Below are 18695 nucleotides of genomic sequence, written 5' to 3'. Positions count from 1 at the left end.
CAAAATTCAACGGCAAATACCCAACCAGAATTGGGATAAGCGATAATAGGCGGTATACTTCTTGACCTAACAAACATCTCTGAACAGTGTGAAATCGAAGAACTCTGAATGCCTTGCCTTATTTATTCCGAATTTCGAACACATAACGTTCATGTATAAAATGATTCTTTCACATATATAGTTAAATTGTGCAAAGTCATAAAAAATGTGATTAGCTCTCCTTTGTAAGGAGAGCTTAAAGCTATAAAAGACGCTTGAAATCGTTTCAAAGCAATGACACACTTTAATACGAAACATTCAGAGTTGCATTAGTCTGGCAAACATAAAGACTGACAATCATAGTGAACGAGCATATATAAGAACATATTTAGGTATTTGTGACAAATACAATCGTCAAACTAATATGCCTTCTGCTCGCCGTGGCGCGTATAATAAGCCAGACAATCTGACACCAACTAGTTATAAATATTTGGATACGTTTTGATTTGATTTTTGTTTTTATTCTTTTTCCTCCTTCTTTTTTTTTTTTTTTTCTTTCTCTCAGATTTCCCTTTCGTTGGTCCTGCTCCTGTTATGAGCTTGCAATGGAAATCAAATAATATTATATTCTATCAACGCATTTTCAACGTGCGTTAGCATTGACTAAGTGAGCGACCAGATGACGGCAAAAGTTTGGGTAAACGAAATCAATTCATTTGGTCCATACGCACGCACGTACACACACACACACACACACACACACACGCATATACACACGCAATATGATAGCAACCACCAATAATTCTGGGGTAGACAATAAGAGAGCACACTAGAGATACGCAATACCACAACATCTTAAACTAACACTCTATTAACTTTAAAAAATAAAAAAAAAAAAAATGGAAAAAAGTCCTGCTCACGTATTTATAACGCATTATATATATATGCAAAAGTAGTTAAAGTTATATGTCCGTTGTATTTTCCCTAACAATCATCAATGAGATTATAATAAAAACAACAAAAAAAAAAAAAAAAACTCATATAAAAAAATATATATGATAAACATTTTATCTTGTTACTTCCCGCGGATGATTATATTTGCTTTATTACTCCGCAGCATCAACAGTTATGCAATGAAACTTTCAAGAACTAAAAAAAAAAAAAATTTCTAAATGATTTTTATATATCTACCTCTTAAGTAAAAATTTTAATTGCCGCCAACAAGCTTGAAATTCAAAATATGTAAGACTCACTTATAACAATATCCATAACGTAGATCGCTCGAAAAAAGCTAAGCCATATCGATATGATATTAAATTTTTTTTTTTTTAAATTTAATTAATATTTAGAAGCGCATATCTAGGACACCCTTTGTATCCTATATCACTTGTGCTGTTAATGTAGACTGTGGCATTAAGACAGACTCATCTTTTATTATACTGATCGATTCAGAATCATAATCTGAATTGGTGTAAGCCTATCTGCCCGTTTGTCTGTCGATGCAATTTTGTATTCAAGATACACGTCGCAACTTTAGAGCTATGGTATAGTGACGATTTTTTTTCCCAACAACGAACGCTATTAAAAATGGTTCGGATCGGTACCATTTTTCGACGATTCCCCATATAACGTCCTATTCTAAAAACTCGTTATATGGAAAAAAAATTGCAATTCTTAAAATATCTCAGCACAAGTGGCTAAGTAGTGTTCCGGCATTCTAAATTGGTATGGACACTTTGGACCGGCTGGGCAAATTTTTGAGTCCTTTCTCATATAACGAAAACTGGAGAGGGTATAATTTTCATTGCTTCACTATGAAAAGTATCTAAAGTAACCTAAAAAAATTAATTGTACCAAATTTGGACAATCTCGATATATTTTTTGGATCCTACCCTAGGATAAGGATTTTCACGAAAATTGATACTTTTTAAAGCAGGGAAGTCTAAGTTTCAATATGTACTGATGCAAATTGATCCATAATATTATAAATCGACTCTACAAAATTTGGACCATCTACACTCATTTTCGAATCCTACCTGACTTGTACTGCATTACGTTGCCTTTTGGGCCCGCTTCCCCAGAAATACGCACATGGAAAATTTGCCTTTATATAGAAACAAGATATAATTTTTGGTAAAAATAAAAATTGTGTTAGACTGGTCGGCCTCGCCCTAACTTCTTTACTTATATAAAAGATCTTCACGAGAGATCAATAATTCATATATTCTTTACACTTGCATTCTTAAGTTTTTCCCTGAAGGTAATAACAAAAAGACGTACGGACATTTTTGAATTTATATAGAGCATAGAAATTAAATCTAATGAAGCTTATATATATATATGCCTTCAGTTATTTCCTAAACATGTATACGAACTAACTAAAAAAAATTACTTTACTTAAAATCTAAGATCTCTGATTTTATTATACGAGAGCAGCTGAATTTCTTCTTATGCTAGCTATTAACATTTTTATTGTAGCGTAACATATGGTCCTCTTGACAAGTATTGTAAACAAATTGATCGCTATCGATAGCAGTCTTAAGCAATATATGAGAAATACATATGCATGTAAACGGCTTATACTCGATTTGTTATTAGAATTGTATTTTCACGCTATTTTCAATTTGCCCATAAATGGCAAACGTTGTTATCGTCATTGTTATTGTTATGATTATTGTTTTCTTAATTGCATGATTGAGAAAAATGCGAAGAAAAACAATTGAATTTCTATAAAACAAACTTGTTACTTTTCGCTTATTATACCCACCACCGAAGTATAAGGGATGTATTCAGTTTGTCAAAATGTTTGCAACGCCCAGAACGAAGCCTCCGAGTCCCCACAAAGTATACATGTTCTTGATCAACATAAAATTTTGAATCGTGTTAAGCATGTCCGTCTATCCATCTGTCCGTCTGTGTATCTGTTGAAAACATTCTCCTTTTCGCAAAAATTCATTTATCGACTACGAATTTGGCAAAAACATTAGAAATTCTTGTACGCAGATTGATCTTGAAAATGGGCCAAATCGGTTCAAAGACACGCCTACAATACTACGACAAGTGAGGACGCCGCTGTTTTTGAAAAAGATTAAAAAAATTTTGTGTCCTGCAGCAGGATAAAGCTGTAGTGTCTCTACATAAATAGGAAAAATTTTCCACGCCTACTTAATTTTATAGTGCGTCGTGTTTTCATTTTTTTTTTTTCCAAACCGTTATAATGCGCAAAAGCAAACTTCAAAAGTCCCATAAATTATGTTAACTCTTGCCCAGTTTCAAATCCAGAAGACAGCCAAGGATGTTCATCTGTTCGTCTGTCCATCTGTCCGCCTGCTAACTGCGTATTATCTACGGTAAGCGTTCTCCCGTTCGCAAAAATGAAAATATCTCCTATGAACTTGCAAAAGAATTTGAAAATGTTTCAAGATTTTTAAAGGACATACTTTCACAGGCGTACAGAAATCTTTTACTCAAATTTATTAGACGATCTAACGATTGTAAATTTTCGAAACCTTTAACGTAAATTGATTTAAACGATGCAATAAGAATATATCACATTTTCCATCTTTTCCTTAGATTTTCGTTTTGTTCGCATATATGCATAGCATATTTACTTATAAATGTATATACCTATAAACGCAGAAATGTATAGAAAAAACTTTTAAAGGAAGTCTTGGCAATACAGATAATGTGAACGAAAATGCAAGCAGTTAAGTGTATGTTAATTAACAACTGTACTACTGTAAATGGTAACAGAGACACTAGAAGTCTACTTCTTTTTATTTTGAGAAATTTCTTAGCCATTACTTTTTTTTTCACCTCTGGTTGAACGCATTTCACGCTTAATCGAGACTTTGCAAAAATACACCACATTATTAATTATCATTATATACATATATATATATGGTGATGCTTGATATTTTTCCTTGGTTGGAAAAATTTACCTTTAATTGAATGATGCCAGGAGTGGTCATGTTGAATTTAAAATTCTTGTAGCTATGAAAAGAGATCAATTTACATATTCTCCCTAAAAACACAGAATTTTATATGCTTCTGCTTTGCAAGCGTTTGAGAGTATAAGACGTTATATTAAAAAACTATTCAAATAATTTTTGCTCGTGCATATAAAGAGAATCAAAAAGAAATCAATTAAGTGACGCTAATTAACAGCGTTACTTCTATGTTATGGATAACAGACACTCAAAAAGTCCATAATAATCTTTTAATTGAATTGGGAAAAAAAAATGTTGCACCATTGTTGTCATTTGTCAGATAGTTGTGTTTACGTCAATAAGACACTTCATTTTATTTTTAAAGATTCTTCAACACGATTGTTATATTAATTCTCTCTGGTAACATCTCGTCATTTTGACTTTCACCAGAAATTTAGTTATGGTCTAGCAATGTTTTCAACCCACATACATTGTGAATGGCAATAGTCCTCTGCAATTTATATAGTCAAATCAAAAAAGTTATATATCTGCTACATGTCCATATATATGCATATAGTGTTGTTAATCACCATTAACGACTGACCAGATAAAATACAAACAAATTTCGTTTTAAAGACATTTCCGAACATAATTCACGTCATTTTTATTTAATTGGTTCTTGTATCAGATAAATCCTAATTCTCCCATGTGTAATATGTAAATCGCTTCATTTTAATACACATGTTAACAACAGTTCGAACTATTGGCAATCTTAACAACGAACAGTGATGAATTTGTACTATCGATACGGGCGATTAATGTAAACATAGAAAACAAAAGAATAATTAAAGTGCTGAATGTGGAAAAATTTACAAAATTCACATTTTGAAGAGAACATGCGATAAACAACGACCGTAATGCAAGTCAACAGTAAATAAACGTTTAAAATTCGTTCATTCTACAGCGAAAATATAGTGGCATGCAGACAGTGCTGAAAAACATTAATTTACCGATGAAGTATTAAGTTGTGTTGCTTGAAGAGAGCATCGAATCTTACCAGGAAAGCTGGTCGCCTTTTTGTATCTTACTTTATTTTAACCATATATTGCCAAATATACGCAGAAATAATTAGCCAATTCGAGAATATCCTGAACTATCATTCATAGCCACTTTGGGTGTAAACATAGCAATAGCTGATTAGCTTGACGATAAAGAAAACTTTTTGGAAATGAATGAAACTACGGGAGAGACCAATGCAGTTGAAACGTTAGAGAATACCGATACATCAACAACGGTGCCTTATGAAGATAACACCGATGGACCCGATGCTTATTTATGGCTTTTAGTATTTTCAGTGTTAATGTTCACTTTTCCATTTTTAACATTTTATAGCTTGAAATCCTGGTTATTGGAATCATTTAAATTAACCACATTTCAAGTGAATTGCTTTTCGGTTCTAGCGTCTGTGTTGGTAGTAAATTTTATAATCTGTTTTTATGTATTTAAAGCTTTTCGCGAGGTCGATCCGTCTAGCAACTCCAGGACAGAGCGGATTTCTGTCAATAAAAAAAAAGATTGAATAAAATAAGCAGCCTTTGTACATATCTAATTTACTTTGTACTTATTTATTGATTACGAAAAGACACGATACAAACCGAAATAATGGAGACTAAAGCAATATACTTGTACCGCACAGTGAAACAGTCCTGTATATCACTTTAAAGTGTTTAAGTAACAATTTTTCACTTTATTTTACGTATAAATAGATGAATAATGCAATCATAACACTAATCCCATCCCTGGAATTTGCTTTGCAGTCAAATGTATTAGAAGTAAATGAAAAGGGGCAAGGAATAGACAACAAGGTTTACGCAAATAATAGCGGTCCCAACCAGTTCTAGCTTAAGCACCAGCTTATACAAGTCAACTATGTATTGCAGTGATTATATTTGGTCAATAAAATTGTCTAGAAGTTTAAGGTACAGTGTAAGGTAAGCTCCAAGATTAAGCAGTTCCAATAGCGATCCACTCAAACCACAAAAGATCTTTCAAGGATTAACTCTTTAAATTCTTGAGATGTATGAAAGGCAAGAATCTGGATTTATATACGAAGCGACGGGGGGAAACTCACACGTTAGGAAATGTAGCTAAACTATACGATATTTGACATAACAGTCACTGAAATTATACCTAAGAATGCTCTGACGAAATATGATACTTACATCTGACATTGTACACAAAATCGACGATCGTATTAAGTATACTTCGCAATCTATTAACTATGACTTCAAGCGAGACAGACAAAGGCCAGCCAATATAAGATATATAGGATGAGAAGAGTCTGAGATGAGCCTGTTTCTATCTGTCTTGCATTCATTCCTCCTAAAATGATAATATGAAATGAATATTTCTTTGGATTTCTTTACCCTTAATGGAATCTGAGAACACTTCGTGTACATATTAAAGAAAAAAATCCTGCATTGGAGTTGATTTGGAGTTGAAAAACAATGCCATTCAAAGACATTCACATTCAATTGGGAAAATTACATTATATCTTTGCAGGCATAAATGGTGGAAGAAGAGTTTTCATCATTATCTCTCGGTTAGGACTCCATTATTCTCTAACAGGCATGTCCACTAATGTACTAAAGTAAAGTGAAAAGGGGATACGTGCTTGAGCGGCAGTACAAGTTTTCCTCATCGAATAGACATTTGATTATGAAATGAAATTTGTCCGTCTGTCCATCTATCAAAATTCTACAGGCTGTCTATATATATATATATGTATACATATTATGCCCAATCGTATTTATCGTCCGAAACTGTGATTAAAATCCTCGTAGTCATCTTTAAATCTTAGCCAACTACATACACGTACATATCACGAAGTTAAACAGTCGGTTTTTTGATTCTGATGCCTTTGACGTCACAGTAAAAAGTTTAAGTTTTTGAAACAAACTAAAATCCTTCTTTATAGGGTGTATTGCGTCTGCTCTCTTTTATGAGAAACAATGTGAATACTTTTTTTACTAAGATATCTGGAAGATACTTCTATTTTCAAGTAAATCTATTGGCCACATAGCTAATATCTTGTTTATAGGCATGTTTAAAAATTGTTATACCCTACGCCACTTGTGGTTCAGGGTATATTTAGTTTGCATGGACGCAAAATAGTTTAAGTTAAACCCACCTTGTTTGTCCCTCTGTCCATATGTCTTGTTTTCTTGTATTCTACCTGCAGGCCGCAATATTCTGAGATGAAGTTTACTTCACCTGAGCTGACTGACTTGTTTTGGCCCAAAGGCAAACACTACTGCAAAACGATTCGAATTGAATCGTATATACCGTATTTTTCGAACTATAAGATGCACTTGTTTGCGTAGAAAAATGGACTTGAGCTTTTTTAGCGTGCGTCTAATGGTCCGAAGGTAAGATTAAAATAGTTCTTTAATAAATCGTCTCTAAATTTGAGCTACGCCTTCAGTTTACAATGAAAGTAACACGAACGGTGACATTAACAAGACGAGGGATAGTATCGAGAATGTCTTGGGGTAGTGTCAAAATTCTCAGTAGCTCTTTAACATTCTTACTTCGAATTGAAAGTCTTTGTTGCAGCGTTTATCACACACATTATAAGATGGATACGCCTTGGATACGCCTACATTTTGCATAGAAAAAATTTGTTGTGAATCACGTCGCTTAAGCACATTTTTTTTTATTTTTTTAAAAGTAATAACGACTTTAATTATACTAAGGTTTAATCTCTGCTTAATCTCTCATATGAATTCAAAATCAACTGTAGAAAGGATAAAAGTGACTCTTAAGGTCCAAGTGAAACTTAAGTAGGTGTAGGTGGGAACATGGGTGAAAGCAAAAATGCAGAGAACTTTTACTGTTCTGAATTACTATCTTAATTTTATTTTCTCTTATTACGTCTACTATTATTATTATTATTATTATTATTATTATTATTATTATTAAATTTACTTTCATTATTGTTGGCAAGTTGGACATTTTCAATCTCTTTTACTTATTTCATCGAAGTAATAATAATTAAAATAATTTAACTTATACCTGCAAATATATATATATATATATATGTATAGAGGCTTTGTATATATTTGTATTATACATATAAAATAAAATAAATTTGTGTGTATATACTTTAAATACAAAAGTAAAATTTACAAAAGTTTTCTTTCCACATAAAATTGATAAATTGATTATGTAGAATTATTTATTATTAAATATACATATACACATATATATATATATATATATATATATATATATATATATCGAAACAGTCAGAAACAATTTTCAGGTTATTGCAGTATCACTAACTAAGCTATTAACTAAAATTGATGCATAGAGTTGTGATAATCCGGTCGATTATATCGATGATTGGGCGTACGACTTGAAAATTGTGACAAAGTATCATCACCTGGCGGTGCCACCAATAATATCGGTTGTAAATTAAGATTTTTACGTGAACCAGCTAAACTTACTGCATCGGTTATATAACCATTGTTGATTTCTCCTTGAATATAACAAAAGAAAAGAAAAAAAAAAAAAAGAGAAAAAAAAATGGAATAAAAACACTAACGTATGTATCCCGTAAAGATGTCGTTAATGTTACTTACCTTTAAATAATGAATTTTGATATAAAGGATCCGGCTGGAGTCGTACATGTCGAGTGGCCAATATAAATGCTAATGTTGACAACACGACACCGTCTATGCATCCGATAATGGCAAGAGGATAAGCCCAACGTATACCGCATAGACCTAATTCGAAACGATTCGCTTCTGGTCCGCATATTTTACGAAAATCATCGGAATTCCAACCGAATGGAAAAGCACAACAAGCAACTATCATGCAAATCGCTAAAAAAAAAACAAAAAAAAACAAAAAAAAGAAACAAAGCAAAGACAAAAGTATATAACGAGTGAATGCATGGGATGCAGGTATTTCCCTGTTTACGCGAAAATGCTATCATTTTGATACATTGATACAATGATGGAAGATCACTAATGAATGAATGTAATCAATAATCAAATTATTATTATTTTTATTTATTTATTTTTGTTTTTTTTTTTTTTTTTTGCATATAAACATAGAAAATCACAAAAGCACGCACACACACACGCAACCTTTCAGCACTGAAAATGTGTGTTTTTATTTATTTTTTTTTATTTATTTATTTATAAGAAAACATGTGATAAAACTAAACACGAGAAGTTATAGAAAATCAATCACGTGTAAATTAGAAAAATTGATCACTTACATGAAACGATTTGCATCCAACCGCATACATGAAAGACTCGTGTCGATTTCATAAATATAACTAATATTAAGAAACAAATTGTAAGTAAAGCCAATATCACCGAAGCAGCCATAAATAACGTGGCCAGCTATAAATACAATGCACATGTATATATATATATATATATATATATATATATATGTGTATAGATATAAAATTACTTCCTGTAAATCATAAATTATGGAATTGTCTTTTATCTTTACCTGAAATGAAAATGTTGGAACTGCAATTATATTCTCCCATCTGCGCTGGCAATTATCAAATATTTCATCCTTTTGGCATACTTGCCAAAGACCCAAACGGCCAGCGCTCTCGCTATCCGGATCACCCACCCATTCTGTAAATGTGTATAAAATATTGTTAAATTAAATAGGATTTTATAACATATTTTTTTTTTTTTTACATACCTGGTGTGACAAATGCCACAATACCAATAATAGCATAACATATAGTGAATATGGCCCAGAGAACAGCAATGGCTTTGGAATTACGTATATATTTGGTTGCATACAGATGTGTGCTGTCAACGTATTCAATCTTTGTACCCATTTTTTTATATTTGTTTATGTGCGTACGTAATGCTTCAATTTTTTTTTTTAACTAAATTGAAGAATTTTTTTTTTTTTTTTTTTTTTTGATAAAAGAAAAAATGCAATAAAATGAATTAATGTTTTTAGATTCAAAGTTAGGTTGGCAGATATATATTTTGAAAAATTTCGTAAATGAAATTATTGTCATATGAAAAGACATCAGGAATATATTTATGTAAATATATAGATTTCGATCTTTAGTTTTGCGGCTATTTGAATATAAAGCATATAAAGCCCAAATCGGAGGAATTGATTATGTATTTGTTTCATATTTCGACTTGAACCGGATTTTTCAATACCTAATACTAACCTGTGTATACTAACCTATGACAAATTAAATCTATATATATTGTACACACTTCCCCCATCATACGTATGGGATGTTTTAACATTAGCTATCATTTGTAATTCAACATACAACTGTTGTCGCGTTGATGTTTGACCAGCAAGTTGCTCCGATATGGATCGTTGTATATGCCTACAACGCTTTGTAATAGGGAAGATTTGCTAGAAATGATTTTTAACGACAAGAGTCGTCTTCATTTACTCACGCATATGAACAAGCAAGCAAAACTATGGCGGTTCAGGCTTGCGACAACCCAAAGGAAATAATCGAATCGATCTCTTCAATCATAGCGGATGAGCAAATGGTTTAGAATTACAATTGTGGAGAATACATTTTTGGGAAGGCAGCCGATTCGACCGTTACAATGCTTGGCGCTATGACTGTGAACGAGATCTATTTTCAGCAAGACGATCCGGTCTGGTAAGCCATTCGTGAAAAATTGTCTTTTTTTCGTGAGACTTTTCATCCTGAAAAATCTAAATAATATTGACAATCAAGTTGACAGTTTGTCTCAAGTAATTGTACAGAATCGGTTGAACGGATTTTCAGAAAATTTATAACGAATTTTTGTTTTTCTCTCCGAAATTTTAATGTCTTACTCTTCACTCTAATAAGCAGACATAAGGACAGACAATCAATTCCCTTCACTAACTATGAAAGAGAACGTGTATGCTGAAAAAATGGATTAGGGGGATACATGTTCCTATATATCTTACAAAGACCACTATTAACACCTTTCGATAATGAAAGTAAAAAAGGTACGGGTCTGATGGACGCAAGTCATGATTAAATCTGACCAAGAATGCAAATGCCCGTCAATGTCAAAGATGATTTGCAACTTGAAGCGAAGACAAAAAAAAAAAAATCTTCACAGCTTTTAAGCGGCAAATTTATTATTTAGCTCTGATTACGCCTTGGATCTCAGGCGACTATTTCGAACCGTTTATCTTTTCAAAACTTATTATATATAAAATCGATTTAATAAGCATTTAACTAATAAGACGAGATTCGAGACAACAATCGTAATTAATTGACAAATTTGAGTTGATCACGAAAATATCGATTTTATGATTACTCTATTGCCGATTGAATGAACATGTCAGTCCGTCTCGATTCTTTGCCGTTCATTTTCAAGTAAATTTAAGACTTCACCTTTCACTTTTAAGTTTAATCCACATTTCTTGTTTGCTTGCTCTTAAGTTTGTATATGTATGTGTATGTATGTATGTGTGTGTGTGTGTGTGTGTATGTGTAAAAGACCCTTTAGAAAAAAACAAAAATCCTTCATTAAAAGAACTGTGACAGTTGGCGGTTACATTACATATGTATATGTATATGTATATTGAATTACGACTGACTGACTAACTCTAGTTTTTCCTCTTTATTTTGCAATTACCTTCAACGCAACACAAATCTCTTGCACAAACAATTTTAAATAAACTGAAACGAATTATATTGAATTACTTGAAAAAAGAAAGAAAAAAAAACAAAAAAAAAGAATGAAAGAATTTACTAAAGAAACTGATGAGTAATTTTAATTTCGATTAGCCAATCAACTAAAGTGGACTAAGGTTTTTTCTGCGCTTTATAGGCAAACTGTAAAGTAAGAGATACTTAAGCTTACGTAGCGAAGGCGTATATATATATATATATATATATATATATATATATATTTGACTTGAAGATGACAATCACATTCAATCGCTTGGATCGGTTTTTAACAATTCAAAAACATGATCAATAAAATATATTTGATATTTTATGCAAATAATTCTGAATCGTTACTGGCAGGTGGCGCAAAAAAAAAAAATAAATAAATAAAAAAAAAACATATATAGATATAGCATAGATAGTAGAGTCAGTTTATGGTCTGCTTACTATGTATATATATAATACAATACCAGCCAATCAACATTTATATGTGAAGCGAAAAAATAAATATATATTAAAAGCTGCACAAACATAATTGCAGCAATGAGTCACTTAGTCTCCATTCTCCATATCATACCTTATGTCTTGATAATGATTAAATAAAAAAAAATGAAATTTTTTTGAAAAACACTTTTTCTCATTTCTCCTCTAAAACAATTTACAAAAAAAAAAAAAAAAAAAAAAAACCTTTTTTTTCTTTTTTCAGTCTGAGCCAAATTAAAATTACCGTAAACTTATGAATTTCGTTAAGAATCCTCGAGAGAAATCCATATTCAATTCTTTTTCGTATACAGTTATGTCTTATAACCTTCGACCAGGGTCTCTTAATTACAGCTGTATAGGAGACAATGTACAATATATTTAGAGTACAGTACAGTAACCCTCCCTGTAGCAAGGTAGATTAATTCCCCGTTGCTCTGCGGGCCACCGTGTTATACTAGGGACTACTGTATAACTTTCCAAATTTTAATTCTGTTACTACTTCGTTTGCATTTGTTTTTTACCAAATTAATTATATTTGTTCAAGTGTATGACTTGAAACTTTATTGTATCGCGTAGTGTTCCATTTTTAACTTTAACGACTTTAACGACGCGATATAAAAAAAAAAAAAAAAAACAAGTAAAAACATTACACTCGCACAAGGTCGATCATTAAATAACCTACACCATCACGCTTAATACATTTTACTTATGTAGTAAATGCAAAAAAATTCTGGATTATTTTTAGGTAAAGGTGAACTTCTCGTAGAAACTCTCTTATGAGAGCGACGGGTCGCGGAAAACTTCAACTGACATCGAACAAACAAAACACAAATGAATTCTCTTTTTAAAACACTCGGTATTTTTCATTTATTTTCGTCATAAAATACTAAAAATTCGACTTTGTTATCATATAGTGGCAGCTTTTTCATTAAAACACTTATATAGTATGGAGACCAAAATACTGACCTACATTAACGCACCTAGTTTTTATAATAAATTACTTTTACGGAGCAATTTTCTTTCCATACAAACGTTTGCATGGAAGAGGGTTTCAAAAAAAAAAAATCGTCCATCCGATTCAAAGTTTTCATATCAATATTTATTCGGGAAATTGGGGAAAATAACTTTACATGTAATGGTGTCTTCAAAATAAGGCATTATATGAGGAGGATCTGATCAAAGCTATTTAAATATCTGACAACTTGCACCCTGTAGAAATAGAAAAGTACATAGGAAGACATCAGGCGGACGGACGGACGGACGGACAAACAAATAAGTTAAACTAGCAAAGCTAATGCACCCAGTATCGCAAATAGTGCAGGATATAATAAAACACAATATATAGGAAAGTATAATTAAAAAAAAAAAAAACATTAGTAAGAAGGATTAGAATTCAGTCGTGACCGAATCTTTTATACCCATCACCCTTTAACCCAAAAAAAAAAAAAAAAAAAAAAAGTAAAAGAACGAAATTCTCATGCTCTATAATATAAAATGGGCGTAGTTGATTTCTTCTATTTTCAAAATAAACGTTTTCCTCGTAGAGGTATGTGGGCGCTGCGGGCGTCCCCTTTGAAAAGTTTAGATCAATTCCAAATCCTTTTGCAAAATTTTAGGCGACAGCGTCATTCCCACTAACAGGAGAATGTTTACCACAAACACTACAAAGTTATGCAAACAGACATACGAACAGGCGGACATTCCAAATTTGGATCTGGCCAAGAATTTGCATATTTTATGAGGCCTCTGCGCGTTATAAAGGCATTGAAAAACCAATTCCATCTTGATAGACTGCGATATTAGGTAGGCGTGGTCAGTTTTCTTCAATTTTTATGCACAAATGCTACAGCATCGCTCATATTCGATCAATTGATCCATTTTCAATATCGACCTGCGTGCAAGAACTTCCAATGTTTCTGCCAGGAGAATGCTTACAATAGACATTGCACAGACGGACATACTTAAATCGATTTAGCATTCGGTGCTAATCAAGAGTATATATGTATATATATATATATTTGATGGGGTCTCTGATGCTTCCTTTTGGGCGTTGCAAACGTTTTGACAAAATGAATATACCCCTCATCCTTCTGTGATGGGTATAAAGAAAAAAAAAAAAAAAAAAAAAGTTAAAAAATATATATACGTTTCTGTCCGTACTTCTGATGTACGTGAATTTGTTGTTAAAAGCATCAGTTTTCACTGAATCCCACCTTGAGTTTGGTTACGTTGGCAATTGATTAAATCGTTAAGTATTCTTAAATACAATTAGTAACTGTATCTTCACGATTAGGTAGATACGAGCAAACATCGTGGGACAACAAGTCATGGATATTGCATCACGATAATGAGTCAGCTTCGATGTTTCATGATTGCTTGCATTCGTAATTTTTTGGCCAAAAAACAAAACCGTAAGCATGTGCTCAACCAACGTATCCACCGGACTTGCGGCCCTATTTCCAAAAGTGCAAACACCCATGAAAGGACGATTGAGGACATAACAGACCGCATCCCTGGAAGAGCTTAAGGTCGCGTCAAAAATCATTTATCAGAAATGCCTCGCGGTCTGGAAAACCCATTGGCACAAATCTATTATAAAGCCATATTTTTATTTTTTTTTTTGAACGCACCTCATATTGTATATGTAGGTGGGGAGATAAACTATGCTTTGATGGGTAGCATAGATGTACCGAAACTCTCACCTCCCAGTGATGATCCCCGGGCAACGTCTTCGGCCGGCTAAGAAGATTTTAAGGTTTTGGGCTGCTAACTCGGTGACGAGTTTCTGAGAGATGGTGGAGGGGTTGGCTGGAAGAACAGCTCTTCACTCAATAGCTGGTTGCTACCGAGGAAATATATGAATGAATGGTTTTTAAGTACGTTGAAGGTAGTAATCTAGCGAGTGCATGGTAGATTACTCTGCCATGTCAGTGCAATACCCGAAACCTATATATTTCGAAGAAAAGTAGTTCACTGGTGTTGACAACCAGGAAAGTATGGAGAATCCGAAGCAAGTACGGTTGTTTTTAACATCCGCCCAAAGTATGCCAAAGGCTTTGTAAAACAAACTGGGAGCACGGGGGTCAGGAGGCTCGCCTCACAAAGCCACGTATGCCTGCGGGTGTATGATGGACTTTGTTCTTAAAGTCGTAATGAATAAATTGATTTTACTATTAATGCAAAAAGGAATTGACGGACGGCCTTGCCTTTGGCCGATTAATAGAAGACATCTGGCAAATTAATTTAATACATGCAAAAATGAAAAAAGGGATATGACGGAAAGGTTTGTCCCCTTTTGCCTATTTTTACTTTTGAACATATGTCACGGATGCCTGCGGGTAATGGTGGTAATTGATCAACAGCACAGTGGAAGCCTTATGGCGGAAGCAAGCGTTGATCAATTTGTGACTCCTGACTGCTTGGGTGCGGCCCTTCGGGGAGTACTCGTGGTGGTTGTGGTTGGCGAGTTCCTAGCTAAAATGGAACAATTGAGTGCAGCTAGGCCTCGCCATTGGCCAGAGTGGGGTTTATTGTTCCATACACAATAACCGTTCTGGACTCTGGTGCTGTTTAGGCCCCTACTCTGTGGGGATCGTCCAAGTCGCCCGTGGGCGTAGTACGCTTAAAGTGGCTTGGGCCACCGTGGGGTTAAGCCTTTCAGGCAGGAACCCACGTTAAACCCTTGCCACAAATTCTGTATATGTAGGCTTTTTTGGGCGTCTCCGGAACATGTTACGCATCCTGCATTTTTCAATTTTTATTATTCTTAATATGGCGAGCTTTACGATCTCATATTTGTTTGAGCTCTCATACAGAAAGAAGTCTTTCTTCCAAAAACAGTTTTCTAGAGACGCCACCTATTTATCTCATGAATATGCATATATATAATGACCAATATTGTTGGTAAACGAAAGTTAGAATATAACTGAAGATGCTATTGATCGAAATTGTCCTTCAATTCATCAAAGATCTTAATTGAGGTTAATCAAAATTGAACTAACTCTAGGCCAACCGAAATCGAAATAGTTTACATGAATGTAACAGACACACTGTCGCTTCAAACACTAAAACTTATCCTATCATGTCGATGCATGTCAAGCAGTGTTGTTGTTGTTGTTTAATGTCATTAAAGTCCACTTTTCCCGCTCAGACAGTAATATGTTATTTTGAAAAAGTCCCGTTTTTATTACATATGCATTCTGTGACGCGTAATCTTGAAAATATTTCAAAAAGATTTCTCTAATTTATTACATTCGACGCTTGCGTTTCAAGTCAACCAAAATTATTTCATATTAAAATTTTGAAAAAGGAATAATTTTTTTACAAAAAGAATTATTTATTATTAAGATATTGATTTAAAATAGTTTAGAACCACTAAAGCCAAATGTATTACCAAATCATAAATGTATTCCTTAACAAGATAAAGATAGGATAGGATAGGATAGGAGTTAAGGGAATATTCTATGTCAGTTGTAAAGCGAATATGTGCAGTCTAGAGACAAAAAAAATAAAAATTTGATTTTTTTTATTTTTTTTTTTTTATCTTTAGCATCACAATAAAATCACATATTCGCTGTATGTCTGTATTTGGGAATTTTTTTTTTTTAATCACATATGCATGTACAACATGTTTTAAATCTTCACTAATCGAATAATCATTAAATTCAAGCAGAAAGTAAATACCAAGACTCTCTCAAGGCAGGCACAAATGATTTCCTAAAGCTATATTATACAAATAAGCATGAAAAAAAAAAAAAAAAAAAAAAAAATTATGCCAACATCGTGTGTCTGTTATAGATTGAAAACGTATGCTACGCCAGCAATAATAGTAGCAGCAGCGGCCGCTGCGGCTGCACCAGCAGCCACAACAGCAGCAACAATAATCGTGTACCACATTCTCATATTGCAATCTATGCATAAAAAAAAATTAAACTAACAATAATAATAATAATAACAAAAAAAAAAAAAAAAATAAATAAGCAAAATAAACGTTGGTTCGATCATGGGGAATTTTATGAAACTGGATAAAAAAAAAAAAATTAAACAAGTTATTGCTAAAGATTCATTGTAAATGTTAAATGTGGCAGCAGCAACAAAAACAACAACAACAACAACAACTATAGATTATATGGTACATAGCTAGAAATGTAAGTAAAGTAAAAAAAAAAAAAAAAAAAAAAGGGTACAAAAATAAGTATAACGATCAGCAATAAGAAGATCCGTAAAGAAAGAGAGAGAGAAAGAAGCCGGTAATAAAAAGAAATGTATATACGTACATATTTATGACTGTATATATATGTTCATACATAGATAATGCAGATGTTTACAGTGCAAATAATTTCACTTTATTTTCATCATAATATGTTGCTGTACTGTATGGCATGTTATATAGTGTTGTTTTGTTTGTTTTCCACGTTTCGCCTGACGTTTACATTGATAGCCAAACAATTTATCAGTCTCGTCAGTTAAGCAGCAGCACCAGCAGCAACACTCAGCTCAGGCTGCACTCACCCGTATGCAATATAAATTTATCAATTGTGTAGTAAATTTTCATGCTCGGGCATGTACTATACGTTTGTATATAGAAATCTTTTCATACTTAAGGACATAAAAATTTTAAAAATATTTTTATGTCGTACAAAAGAGAAAGAAAGCCATTTGTTGAGGTTGCCAATCAACAAATCCAAACCATTGAGAAATTGGAAATTTTATATATATATATGTAATATATTATTGTGTTGTAGCATATATTTATATATATATAAAGTTGATCTCGAGTTATTATATCCCACTTCAAATAGAGATTAGAGAGTAGTTTGGCTAATCATTATAATCCATGATGATCGACGCAAGTAGAAGAATCCATTTTTGCCGAGACCTGTACTCTGACCTCTCTATCTTTCTACTTAACAATTACGTTTTCAAACTCATCTCAAGGAAATTCGAACTCTTTGCAATCCTTTCGTATGCCATTTCTTCCAGTAGCTTATTAAGTAAGGTCAGAAACGAATCTTTTATACCCATCACCGTTATCGTAAAAAAGACCAAAAGTAGTAAAAGAACAACATTTTTATCCTCTATAATATGGAGACAGTGGAGCGCAGTTGATTTCTTCTATTTTCAAAATTAAAATTTTTGTCGTAGAGGCATGTGGACGTTGTAGACGTCTGTTTTGAAAAGTTTACGTTAATTCCAAATTCTTTTGCTAATTTTGTAGTCGATATCTTCATTTCCATTGATGGAAGAATATTGATCACAAATACTATAAAGCTGCGCCAACAGACTTATGGACAGACGTACAGACGGACATTTCAAATTTGAAACTGGCGAAGAATTTGAATACTTTATGGGATTTCTGCGCTTTATAGAGATATTGAAAAAACAATTCAATCTTGATACACTACAATATTGGGTAGGCGTGGTCAATTTTTTCCAAATGCTACAGCATCACCCATAGAATAAAGATATGAAAAAGATAAGATGAAAGATAATTTATAGAAGATAACGTCAAATGATATAACAAAGATATGATGACAGATAACTTATAGAAGATAAAGACAAAGAAAAGATGAGAAAGATATGATGAAAGATAATTTATAGAAGATAATGGC

General features: G+C 32.7%; 1 protein-coding gene across 3 annotated transcripts in view; it reads right to left on the bottom strand.

Annotated features, from left to right (window-relative positions):
* Positions 1 to 8237: 8237 nt before the first annotated feature.
* LOC119631674 (LHFPL tetraspan subfamily member 3 protein) overlaps positions 8238 to 18695 on the bottom strand; it is an 18597-nt gene continuing 8139 nt past the window's right edge. For 2 of the 3 annotated variants that reach the window (XM_038024081.1, XM_038024080.1), the window contains exons 2-6: positions 9642 to 9834; positions 9438 to 9571; positions 9196 to 9322; positions 8552 to 8794; positions 8238 to 8448 (exon numbers count right to left, since the gene is read on the bottom strand). In XM_038024081.1, the coding sequence (XP_037880009.1) occupies positions 8264 to 8448; positions 8552 to 8794; positions 9196 to 9322; positions 9438 to 9571; positions 9642 to 9783 (831 nt within the window). In that variant the 5' untranslated portion in view covers positions 9784 to 9834 and the 3' untranslated portion in view covers positions 8238 to 8263. The remainder of the gene's footprint in view (positions 8449 to 8551; positions 8795 to 9195; positions 9323 to 9437; positions 9572 to 9641; positions 9835 to 18695) is intronic. The other variant, XM_038024082.1, reaches the window with a different exon arrangement.

This window comes from Glossina fuscipes, unplaced genomic scaffold (genome assembly GCF_014805625.2).
Source record: "Glossina fuscipes isolate IAEA_lab_2018 unplaced genomic scaffold, Yale_Gfus_2 1, whole genome shotgun sequence".
NCBI classification, from domain to species: Eukaryota; Metazoa; Arthropoda; class Insecta; order Diptera; family Glossinidae; genus Glossina; species Glossina fuscipes.
Note: the sequence above shows the minus strand (reverse complement) of the source record. Positions and strands in the feature narration are given on the sequence as shown.